General features: G+C 38.8%; 1 protein-coding gene across 3 annotated transcripts in view; it reads left to right on the top strand.

The window, feature by feature from the left end:
• MAPK6 (mitogen-activated protein kinase 6) overlaps positions 1-12744 on the top strand; it is a 31605-nt gene extending 18861 nt beyond the window's left edge. For all 3 annotated transcript variants that reach the window (XM_007422176.4, XM_088148538.1, XM_015890867.3), the window contains exons 2-6: positions 3858-5039; positions 6437-6581; positions 6912-7076; positions 7976-8177; positions 8536-12744. In XM_007422176.4, coding sequence (XP_007422238.1) covers positions 4485-5039; positions 6437-6581; positions 6912-7076; positions 7976-8177; positions 8536-9625 — 2157 coding nt within the window. In that variant the 5' untranslated portion in view covers positions 3858-4484 and the 3' untranslated portion in view covers positions 9626-12744. The remainder of the gene's footprint in view (positions 1-3857; positions 5040-6436; positions 6582-6911; positions 7077-7975; positions 8178-8535) is intronic.
• Positions 12745-13097: the final 353 nt, after the last annotated feature.

Genomic DNA, 13097 nt, shown 5'->3' with positions numbered 1-13097 from the left:
TTCTCCTTTTGAAGGAAACAGTATTCTTAAATTTATAACTATCTTTATAGAGTAAGTCTATCATTCTTGTTTAGTACTATCTCCAGGGACCAGTGGGATTTAAGCATGACTGGGATATTTGGATAAATGAGCTTGGTTATTCTAAATGGTCATTCATCCGTTTGGAAAGATGGGCACAGTTAAGTGTGCATACCTTCAAGTCAGTTTTTGACTCCTGGTGACTGCCTGGACTAGTCCCTGCAGTTTTCTTGACAAGGTTTTTCAGAAGTGGTTTGCCATTGCCTGCTTCCTAGGGCTGAGAGAAAATGGCTGGCTCAAGGTCACCCAGCGGGCTTCCCAGTTTCTAGCCTGGTGCCTTAACCACTACACCAAACTGGCTACTGTTAAGCATAGCAAAGCTGAACTGTGACAATAAAGATGGTTTGGAATCTCACAGCACCTTAGGCTAGGTTGACTAACTGGTGGCTTAGTATGTTATCTATTTTATGGCTTGGCATCTTCTGCAGGCCCCGTTAATTCAGTAAACCATGGTTTAGCATGCTGTGTGAACACACTACTTTGTTAGGACTAAAATCAGTTGCTCTCAGTTCAAGTTTATTTCAGCCCAAGGAATTTTTACTGAAATGAATATAAATTTCTTGAATAGTCTACCAACAGCAAAGTAATGATAATTCAGTTTCGTTATGGTTTCTATTATATGCTGCCACCCACTTTTTGTGGTCTGTCTTGCTTGCTGATGGTGAGTGGGAAACTTCTCCCAGCTATTCATTCTTGTTAATAAAGTAAAAGTTTATTTGGAAGTAAACTAGGCAAAGATCAAACAATATACATTTCTTAAAGAAATTGAAAGCCGAGTGTTGACAGAATATATAATCTTTTGCTTACGATGGAAAAAGTTCAGTATTTAATGTCTTTTAATCAGATTGAGCATGTGTAAATTAACAATACCTTGGCCTTCAGAATGTGTGGGGACTAAGTGGGAGGTTTGGGAAAAAGCTGCAGTTTCAGTAGTTCTTACAATGACTCACTGCCTACTGCTTGCAACGTGGCTGATATTTAAAAAAAAAAATCCACATAAGCACTCTTACCGTGTTACACAGATGGGGCTTGGATTTTTATCAGGTTGTATAACAGCTTTTTCTTGACTTACCAATTTTTCTTGTAGAAAGACATTGCTGTTGCCTGATTATGTAATAATTTTATAAAAAGCTAATCATACTAGAAACTTTTATCCTAATATTTGCCAGTGCAATGTGTGGAAATGGTCAGCTGCAGGTAATATTTCTTGGCAAAGGTGGGCAGGAGGATTACATGTCAGTTTGGAAGGACCATGTTGTAAAACATATTGAATTCTGGAAAGCATTTTTGTGCCTTATCCCTGACATGGAAATCTGTATCCAGAGCATAAATAAAACTGCACAACACCATCTATGTGGCTAGTTGTTCTCTAGTATAATGGATATATTGTTGGGCTGTTAATAAAAAAATTCAGCCTGACTTACTGACTACACTTTTAAGCAGTTAAACTGAAAATGAAGGGCTGCAAATAATGTATTATGAAGATCTGGCTGCATGTGTGTGAAAGAGATCCATTGTGGCTTGTGGTGTACGTCATGACATCTTTGTTATATTGTTTATTCTTGAATGCTTGTTGTGCTATATAATATATAACTCCAGAAGTTTTGTTGAGGGTCAGCCATGTGTGGGAGAGCAAATAAATGTAGGGCATGAAAATTTCAGCTTCTAATCTTACGTGGTTATCAATATTACTTGTTGGCTTCAGGCAGGTAACAATTTGTCGACCTCCCTGGCCTTGGAGGTTTATTGTAGGTGTAAAGGTAAAGGGCAAATGTTACTCATGCTTTACTTTCAGGAGATTTTTCTTAGTCATTTTAAAAGTTGGGTAGGGCTGTTTTTAGAATTTGGGACTTACATTTGAAGCCCAGTGACACAAAAGTGACTCATGATGTCATAAGCTCTTGGCAAGTTTGAGTAGGTGCTTCCAGGTGGAAGAACCAGAAAGCTATGCTAAAAGCTTTTTTTTGTTTGTTTGCTTAAAGATCTTGTGGTCATAGTATGACTTGGAAGAAAAGTGTTAATGAGCCATATTTAATAGTGTACTTTCTTGTTCTGAAATATGCAGAACAAGAACTCAGAGGGAAAGTTTTAACTCCATGCCCTGGGGTCTTCAGTCAAAAAATACTTTTAAACCATGATTTGAAGTATAACTAGCTTCAGAATTAAGAGCATCAACTTTTTGCCGGGCCACCTTGAGAATAAATTAAGCAAAAGGTTAAGTTCAAGTTGTATGAAATGATGAAAATGTGAGCTAGGCTGTTTTTTTCCTTGGGTGGGTAATCTACATAGTTAGAAATAAAAGGCAGTGTTAACTTGTGTGTTAAATTAAACGGCATATGTTTCATTTGACTATCAAAGAGAGTTAACAGTTTTCCTTTACTTCTAACAGTCAGTGATTAGTTTGACTCTTTGTTGACTCTGTTTTCATGCTGTAAAGTATGGACTGCTTTAGGCACAGTTGTCTTTCTGTCATCAATATATTAGTTTTGAAGGAATGGTTCAGAACTAGTAGTCCAGTAACAACCTCCCCCCCACACCCCCTTTACACACACACCATTTTCCTTGTTTCTTTTCATCTGCTATCTTGCAATAAGCCTCTTCATCCTGTAAAAGCCTCGGAACATTTTAGTGATACTATTTCAGAAAATGCAGTTGATGCCTATAGCCAAATACGGAAACAGGAAGTTCTTGAAGTGAAAAGGAATAGCCGCTGACAAGATAGCATTGTAATGTAACAGAGGACTTTCCAAAATAATGACATCTCCATAGAAAGTGACTTCATCATCAAGTGAAGTCATAATCTATGAAACTGGACTATTGGAGGGGAGCATCTGAAAGCTAGAGCGTTGAGCTGGTATATGGAGATCCATGAAAGGGTTAATTTAATTGTACTAGCAAATAGTTTGTGGGTTTTTAACATTCCATTCAGTTGAATATAATCCACTATTGAACCCTTTAACTAAAATGTACAAAGAAATAATGAATCAGTGTTCTTGCTGTCCATTACAACATTTCTAGATTCTCTCTTCACAAAAACATGCTGTATTGTGTTTACCTCTCTGCCCAGTTACACTCTCCATATTATCTTCCACTTTATCTAAAATAGCATTGTTATTGAGTGTGTATTTCCCAGAATGAGCTCGGAATAAACACTATTTTGATTTATAGCTCTGTTTCAATCCTCGATGCAACATAATGCATGTTGTTAAACATTATGGATGCAAAAGGTTTCAATATATAATCTCATGACTGATTGGCAAATTGAATTATTTCAGTTTCTTTCTTCTTGCAAAATGTGCTTAATCATCTGCTTTTATGTTTACAGTTGGTTTCTTCACATTTTTCAGGAAATATCCCCCAGTGGGAATATGTTTTATTTAAAAAAATATGGAAGTACTTAACATAGGTACTCATCTCAAGTAGTGAAACAATTTCTTTAAAGTTTCACTTTTTGAAAAAGTACAGAGAACTACAAAGTACTTCCCAAATTGCTGGACATTATATTTATTTATACAGAAGATAATTTGTTTTGAATTTGTGCCTTTTTTTTATAAAGCTCCTACTTATGAAAAGTATATAATTAGGTAGATTCTACTTGGTTGGAATGAGATCAGTGATGTATCTGGTCTATTCAGCAGATCAAAGGATTCATAATGCCTAGTTCTGTGTGTGATTTTTTTAAACTTTTAGTTTGCAGTAAACAATTATGCAATTAGGTTTTAAGCCTTTATAATAATTTGGTGTGCTTACTTACATGTGACTTCTTTGTTTTTCTTCAGTTTTTCACAGAATAAGATGGATGGTAGCTTTGATTGTGATTGTGGTGAGCTGGAGCCACCTGATCATTAACTAACAGCCTCTTTGCTAAACAAGAGCTACCTCTTCCTTCATGAACTAGACTGTAGACAGAGAAAAGGAAGAGGAAGACAAGCCACCCTAGAATGAAGCTGCTCAGGACCAGTCCAACACTGAATGTATCTGCACTGTGAGGAGGATGTTAATAGAAGCCTACTACATGCATATTTATTCACATTTTTGTTAAATGTTGACCAGTTTGGCACAGTAGAGTGGAGTGCATAAGATGTCACTTCATTCCATTTGATTTACTTGGTGTTTCCTTTTAATGTCTGCGGATATGCTGCACCTTTCTTGAACTATGAATGCTGCAACCTCTTTCTCTCTGCTCAGCTTGATCTGTAAAGAGTGTAAGTGCTTATCCTAAAGGGGAAACATCAGGCCTGACCGGCTGACAATGCAATGAGAGTATCAAGAATCTACCCTGCAGTCAACCTGGCATTTTTCTTCTCCTTTTCTACAAGATCCTTCATCTACCAGTGGAAGCATCTCTCTATATTTGTAGAAGTGTAATAGTTTTAAGAGGGAGAAACAGTATACAGAATTTCAAAATGGCTGAGAAGTTTGAAAGTCTCATGAACATTCATGGCTTTGATGTAGGTTCTCGGTATATGGACTTAAAACCTCTGGGCTGTGGTGGTAACGGCTTAGTTTTTTCTGCTGTCGATAATGATTGTGACAAAAGAGTGGCTGTCAAGAAGATTGTCCTTTCAGATCCTCAGAGTGTCAAGCATGCTCTGCGTGAGATCAAAATTATCAGAAGACTTGACCATGATAACATTGTCAAAGTTTTTGAAATCCTTGGCCCCAATGGGAGTCAGTTGACAGATGATGTTGGCTCTCTGACAGAACTGAACTGTGTTTACATTGTTCAAGAGTACATGGAGACAGATCTGGCTAACCTGGTGGAGCAGGGGCCCTTACTGGAAGAACATGCTAGGCTCTTCATGTACCAGCTGCTACGTGGGCTCAAATACATCCACTCTGCAAACGTTCTGCATAGAGATCTCAAACCAGCGAACCTGTTCATTAATACTGAAGACTTGGTGCTGAAAATCGGTGACTTTGGCCTTGCACGGATCATGGACCCTCATTATTCCCATAAGGTAAATAAAAATAAGCAGATGTTTTCCTTTAGAATGGCAGCAATCATACCTGGAGACCAGTTTATCACAGGGTATGCTTAATAGCCAGTCAAATTTGCCATAATACAAGTTTGTCACATTTATGCTTTGGGTTATGCTTACCTCTTGCCCCATGCATGGCTAAGCAAGATTCTTTATCCTTTAATAAAAGTGATGTGTAAAATCTTGTTCTTCAGTCAGTCAATGTGTTAGCGTGGTTGGATAAGTACCATCTCTTTCTTGAGGAGTGCATTAGCTTGAGGAAGGCCACCCTTGAGTCTTGGAAAAGGCAGCTTCAGTTCTGATGTTGTTTGATTTATGAATCTTGCTCCGCAAGGACCACCTAATAGTCTCCCTTCCCTTATAGAACGAACAGTTCTGCCTAGCTTTAAAAGCTCAGATGGGACTATTACCTTTCAGAGCAGAGCACTGTGAAAATGATCCCCTCAGCAGGAAATACAGTGGCATTTTGGAGTATTGCTGTTTTATTCTTAAAACAGTGTGAAGTTGCCTTCTAGGCTCAGTCTTTAAGGCCAGGGGGTGTCACTCCTCTGCTTCCAAGGATACAATTAAGTAACTGGTTCTCAGTTATATCTCTGTCATGCCTAATGCAGACGAAAGCATTTGAGGTGTATAGGGATACAGTTTTAGCTATCTTGATTCAGTGTATACAACAGTAAAGTGTTAAAAGGTCTCTAATGGATCCCATGCAGATTCTTGTACCTAAATGAAATATCATTTTGAAAGGCTTTAATGAAAAGCAGATTTTATTATCTTGCTCTTATACATCATCATCATCATTATTAGATTTTTATCCTGCCTTTTTTATATATATAAAACTCAAGGTGGCAAACATGCCTAATACTCCTCCTTCATCCTATTTTCCCCACAACAACAACCTTGCAAGGTGGGTTGGGCTGAGAGAGGAGGACTGGCCCAATCACCCCAGCTTTCATGCCTAAGGGAGGCCTAAAACTCAGTCTCCTAGTTTCTAGACCAGCATCTTAGCCACTACATCAAACTGGCTCCCATGTTTACATAAGCATAAGATAGTGCAAAATTAGTTTACAAAAGTTTTAAAAGTTTGGTTGATTGTGTGAATATTTCATGACATAGGAAGATGCCTCAACAAACAGCATGAAAACCACTGAATGGCAGCCACGATAACCCTATGAGCCCAGGCCAGACTGAGTCAGAGTGGAGTCTTGGAATGGGGGTGAATTTAGGCTCAGACCCACTCCCCAAAGCCCCTGGAACTCATGGAGACTTGAAAGAGTCATTGCCAGATAGGTCTCAACGGTTGTGGCAATACACCAGAATAAACTGCACTGAGGATCTTGATGTCATAAATCGAATGCAAGCAATCTCTCTTTTCCTAGGGCCATCTTTCTGAAGGACTAGTGACTAAATGGTACCGATCCCCTCGCCTCTTGCTGTCACCCAACAACTATACTAAAGCCATTGATATGTGGGCTGCAGGTTGCATCTTCGCTGAAATGCTGACAGGGAAAACCCTCTTCGCAGGTTGGTAAAGACAGACAGGTACAACCCTGTCACTTAAAAATGTGTCGTATGCAAAGGGTGCCAGAAAAGCCCAGTGTTAATTTTTCCAAGGAAATGGGTGTGGATGGGGATGTTCTGACTACCTGAAGGTTCTATGGCAAAATTGAAATCACTCTTGGTGTGTATGCTGAAGGTGGCATGATAAGGAATTCCTGAGTATTGTATTGTATTGTATTGTACTGTATTGTTTATTTATTTAAATGTATTGGCCATCCAACTCCAGTGGAGTAGCATTGATGAATTAGAATGTTCTAGAATAGAGCTGACTTTTGCTCTTCTCTGCATGTCTAGGTGCCCATGAACTTGAACAGATGCAGCTAATTTTAGAATCAATTCCTGTTGTGCATGAAGAAGACCGTCAGGAACTTCTTAATGTAATCCCAGTTTACATTAAAAATGACATGACTGAGCCACACAAACCTTTAACTCAGTTACTCCCAGGCATTAGCCCTGAAGGTAATTTGGCTCCTTCCTTTTTCTTCCTCGCTTCTTATTGTTTAAGTTAGAATTTGAGCTTGTGGTCAGGATGACTTGTCCTTCTAAATTGTTGCGGCACACAGTGCACAAGGCCCTCTAAAACAAAGGACAAAACTTTGGACATACCATGTATTGGTCTTTTCCAGTTCTGGAACATTGTGGAGCCAAGTGTATGTGTGCATCTATTATTCTCCTTGCGCTATTAGTTCGGAGATATAACAGAAATTCAGTATTCTACAGGGAGCTGAGCTACACAGTGAGGAACTGACTTGTTCTCTAAAAAGAGCCGAAACATTTGCATCATAATGGATAGCAAGCTTTCAGTGATGAACAAACAAGTCTCCAAACATATGCCTGCCTTTCAACACATCCTATATTACTCATTTGTGGCCTAAAAAAAAACAACAGCTTTTGTAAGTGTTTCTGCCTAGCTACTGGAGGTGATATTTTTTATGGCGAAGGCTACCAGGTGAATAGGTATTTCGTAAACCTAGTATTTTTAAAATTTTAAGGAACTCACCATGTCTGATATTTTAAATCTACAACTGTTCATCTGGTTCATTGCCAGTCCCCTATAACTGTACATATTATTTTCTGTCGTTCCATCATCTTCATTACTGGTTATAGCACTGAGAGGTGTAGCCAAACAGATTCCATACAATGCCACAAGTAGAGAAGATATCCTATATCAGAAGGAAAAAGCAAAAAAAAAATTTAAAAAATCACTTTTTTGCCTTACACTTTAATCATTAAATATTTCTTCTGGTTTCAGAAATATGAAATACTTAACAGTGTGACTCTAGATAATATAAGATGTAGTTTTCACATTGTGTTCATAAGAAAGGATTTTTTTTTTAAATTGGATTTATCCTCCACAGCTTTGGACTTCTTGGAACAAATACTGACCTTTAGTCCCATGGACCGATTGACAGCAGAAGAAGCTTTGTCCCACCCTTACATGAGTATTTATTCCTTCCCAACTGATGAGCCTATTTCGAGTCATCCTTTCCACATTGAGGATGAAGTGGATGATATTCTGCTGATGGATGAAAGTCACAGCCACGTCTACAATTGGGAAAGGTAACCTTTTGGGAAATTATTCTGGATACTTGTAGCAGCTGTATTTGAAATACCAGCTGATAATAAAGTAGTAGAATGCCATGGGATGTTAGATGCTGCTAGAATATGCATCTGGCACTAACATTTCAGGGCATCTTAAAGATCAAGTATTTTCTCAAGTTGCATGCAAAGGAATTCAGTGATATGCTATCACTGAGAAGTTCTCCAAATTAAAACTCTCTGAGAAATACACATACCCAGCAATTAACTATAAAGCTATTAAGCCTAAACGTGTGGTAGTACACGTAATTCTTATCAAGCTACTGTAAAAGTAAAAGGGTGCTTATCATTTACTAATATAGGGTGTTAATTATTACAGATATCATGACAGTCAGTTTTCAGACCATGAGTGGCCTGTTCATAACAACTTTGAAGCTGATGAAGTTCAGCGAGATCCAAGGGCTCTTTCGGATGGGACTGATGAGGAGGAAGTACAAGTAGACCCTCGAAAATATTTGGATGGCGATCGTGAAAAGTATCTAGAGGATCCAGCTTTTGATACCCACTTCTCTACTGAGCCTTGTTGGCAGTACCCAGATCACCATGAAAACAAGTATTGTGATCTGGAATGTAACCATACTTGTAATTACAAAATGAGGTCCTCTTCATATCTAGATAATTTAGTCTGGCGAGAAAGCGAAGTGAACCATTACTATGAGCCCAAGCTTATCATAGATCTTTCTAACTGGAAGGAGCAGAGTAAAGAGAAATCAGATAAAAAAGGCAAGTCAAAATGTGAAAAGAATGGATTGGTGAAAGCTCAGATAGCTCTTGAGGAAGCTTCACAGCAACTTGCAGAAAAGGAGAAAAATCAAGGGTTTGACTTTGATTCGTTCATAGCAGGAACAATTCAGCTTAGTTTGCAGCATGAGTCAACTGCTGTTGATAAGTTGAATGACCTGAATAGCTCCGTGTCCCAACTAGAATCCAAAGGCATATCTAAATCAGTAAGCAGAGAGAAACAGGAGAAAGGAATGGCTAACTTGGCCCAGTTGGAAGCTCTCTACCAAAACTCGTGGGATAGTCAACTTGTCAGCGGTGGGGAGGAGTGTTTTCTCATAGATCAGTTTTGTTGTGAAGTAAGGAAGGATGAGCAGATGGAGAAAGAGAATCCATACCCCAGTTATCTAGACAGGTTTTTTAGCAAGAAAGAAGACACTGAAATGCTAGAAACTGAGCCAGCTGAAGATGGAAAGCTTGGGGAGAAAGAAAGAGAGGGGAGCTTTCTGAGCAATAGCGGAGAATTTCTCTTTAACAAGCACCTTGAAGCTATAGCTATTCCTCAGTTTCCCAGCCCAGTTGGCTCACCACTTAAATCCTTGCAGGCCACGCTAACGCCTTCTGCTATGAAGTCATCTCCTCAGATCCCCCATAAGACATACAGCAGCATTCTGAAACACCTAAACTAAACAGCAGACATTTCTTTTTGTATTCATGAAATGTGTTCTTTTTTATTATAAGTAGTCTTTTTTTACTTGAAATCAAATGATGTAACTTTGGTATGGATTTCCTTAGTTTTCTGTTTACCATTGTTTTTACGATCCAAAATTCCTTTCTTATAACATGACAATTTTTTGTTAAAACTGGCATGTCGTTTGCACACAAAGGTAAAGAAAGAGCATGACAATGCAAATTGGAGGAGGAAACAAGAAGAAAAATGCACTAAACCAGTAGAAACACTCTCCTTTTAAACAGCTCATGCTTTGCAGAGGAAAAATAAGAACCTTGCCTTGAAAATTACACAATGAGACTATTCGTATTTGCATGAAAATATCTATTTTTTTCCCTGAAACATTTTTTCATTCATAGGCATTTTAGAATTTTTCATACTGTACACATTTCTTCAACACATGATACCAGCAGCAACTGTAAATGAACGCAGAATTTGGTACGCATGTGTTCTCTACCTCAAGGTAACCGCAGTTTGTGGCAAGCGTCAGCCACCCATAGTGCTTATCATAATGCACTTCTATTTAGCCAGCATTATTGTAGTAGGTGGTATTATGGAGAAGAAAAAAAAACATTCAATATTTATAAATATTCTGGTATGCATACTTTATAGTGGAAATGTTAATATGCAGCGTTTTTATTTATTTTAGCAAATTATATTTTCTGTAATGGTAGAAAGTCAAATTCTTTTGGACTTGCTTTACAGATGAAGTTCTTATTCGCACTGTGGTTTGTTGCCTACATAGCTGAAATAGAGATGAAATAACATCCCCTTATTTTGAGGTGATCCGTGTGAGTTTTTTAAAAGAGATTTCACTTCAAGTAAAATGTGTATAGGAATTTGCAATTCGGAGGTGCTTGGTCTCTCTGCAAAGGAACTAGGAATTGTTTATCATAAAATGCTCCTAGAAGTCTTAATTGTGTTATTTTTTTTAAAAAAACAATTTTTGTAATGTTAGTTGTGTGCATGGAAACAATTAAGGTACAACATTACTGTAGGTTAAAGTTCTATATGGCCAGGCATTTTGTTTTTATTGTATGTTTTTACTGAATGATGCCTTTGTCTCATCCCCAAAGCAAGCATGAGTATTAATTAGGTTAAATGTAGCATGTAGCATCTCAGTCTTCTGGCAGTTCGTTTTGCCTTCTGGATTTGGGGTTTTTTGTTTTCATATTTGGGAAACTATGTATCATTGGCTCCCCTGTTTTAAAGAAAGGAACAAATAAAACATGGCCAGCGAAAACAAGTCTTGTGGTCTCCCCAGGTGAATGCCTCAGACTTGCGACCCTCAAGGGCTGGGCAGCCAAGTCTGAAGCCTGTTTGGATGTCATGAAACTGGACACCTGCCCTTAATAAGCAGTGAAAGTGGAAATGTTTTCCTTGCACTTGCGAATATGTGGCAACAATTTCAGTGCTGTGCGGAGGAGGTAGATCTGTCCTCGCAGCTGGTGAATCTTGTACCCTAACCTTAAATACAAATGTTCTTTGTGCTTAAAACTGTTGTGAACATCTGGATAATATGCTTCTGATTAAGGTGACTGTGTTGCAACCTGCACTGCAATGCTGTGGAGATTGAGGGATTTTTATGAAGTGGTTTATTTTATATGGCCCCCCCAAATTTAAATTCAAAATGCCCCTTAAGTTGTATAGTTTTGTCCAAAAGAATAAATGCAGGTTGTAAGGAGAAGTGATTGGGCCTCTTTTTGCTGGTATAATTTAAAAAACTCAAAGTTCCAGAAACTCAAGATACCCAGAATGTTTACATCATGAATTTCCTTCCTAGTCCGTATCTGATCGAGAATATCGTAACAGCAGATACCGCATCTTACTAGATTTGTCTGACCCTGAACATGTTTGGCTCACGCTGGAGGGATTCAGGCTGGCTTCAGTATCTGAAGAGCGTAGCTTGTGGACAAGCACTGGAGCTGTTTCCTGGTTCTCCTTTATGCCTAACTAAAAGCTTAATTTGAATTTTTTTGAGTGTGCAGGAACACTTTTTGGAAAAAAAAAATAGATTTTGAGCTATTTGCAGTGTTGGTCCTGATGGCTCAATAGCTTTATCCATAGGTTAAAGGTTATTCCTGGCCACAAAGATGTCAGAATGATAAGTGTGTCACCACAGTGTTTTGTTTGTGGCACAATTACCTCACTTGTATCAATCCCATCATTACGTCTGATGCAAGTAGGTCAGTCATAACATTTGCACAATGATGTCATGGTGTGTGTGTCATGTTTTCCCTCCCCGCAGATGGACATCTGCGGGGAGCAGGTGCCACTGTCTGGTTTCAAGTTGTTTGCATAGCGTGTTCACCATCACCTAGCAAGATACCTGTTGCATCCCTCGTACCTTACAAGAGTCTCTCTTCCTGCAACAACTGAAAATCTTCCTCCTTTGCAACCTCAGGGTATTCTTCCATGTAACCCAGAACAATTGCTGGTAGTATGTGCGTGGGTGAGTGAGTGGAAACCTAGGACTAGCAAGTCCTTGTATCAATGCTTTTTTCCCCCCAAAGAGATGCCAGCTTGAGACTCCTCTGAGAAGGGGAAAGGACCGTTAATGGGGCTGTTCTAATAATGTAATATATCTAGTTCAAAAGAAGCAAATAACATTCTTCAATCTCTTGGAGCTGTTGAGACAACTAACTTTAAAAGACAGTAACTAGTATGTATAAATACACAGGAAAAGCTCATAGAATAGGAAGAGTGAAAAAGTAAATACTCCGTTTCCCTGCAATATTTTTTCTACCCCTGCTCCCATTTCAAATTTTTGTATGGTGGAAGTAGAAATCCTCTTCTCTGGCTGTTGCCTTACCTTCCTCTGAACCGAGTTTTATAGCTTTTATGGAAATGTGCACATTCTGAGTGTTGCTGGGTCCTCCGCTCCTGATGGTTCTCAAGCAGTACTAGATTGCTGCAGAAGTCACCATACCTATATTGCATTATTACTTTTAACTGTAAACTGCAAAGAGGCCTTGAGTGTCAGTGGTATAAAATAAAATCTAAAATGGACCAGAAACAGACCAGCAGTAATTAAATTCAGGTTTTTTTAAAATCCCCATTAAAACAAAATCCTTTTTTATTCTTTAGGTGGGCAGTAAAGCCAGACAGACCTCATTTGAAGACATTTCAGTCTGCGACGGTGCTACAGTATAAAGTCCTTGTCCTCTTTTGCTCTTGACCTGGGAGGATCTAGGGCAGGTCCTCCAGTGCTTAGTGGGATCTCTATGGCAAGAGAGAGAGTTGTTCACGTCACTGCTTCCTTTTCTGAGCACTTGGAAAGTGAGCTAGATGCACACCAGGCAATACTGGCCAAAAATCTCTTCCAGTCTAGCAGGTCCTTTGTGATCATCATTACCTGGTTCAATCCATTGTTCCCCCCTCCCAACAGGGAATGGGCGGGGCTGACCCATGGCTCATTGTGATGGTTCCTG

This window comes from Python bivittatus, unplaced genomic scaffold (assembly GCF_059951505.1).
Source record: "Python bivittatus isolate LINGU-HERP-01145 unplaced genomic scaffold, Pbiv_v1 ctg000530_np1212, whole genome shotgun sequence".
In the NCBI taxonomy this organism is placed as follows: Eukaryota; Metazoa; Chordata; class Lepidosauria; order Squamata; family Pythonidae; genus Python; species Python bivittatus.
This window is presented reverse-complemented; position numbering and strand designations above follow the sequence as displayed.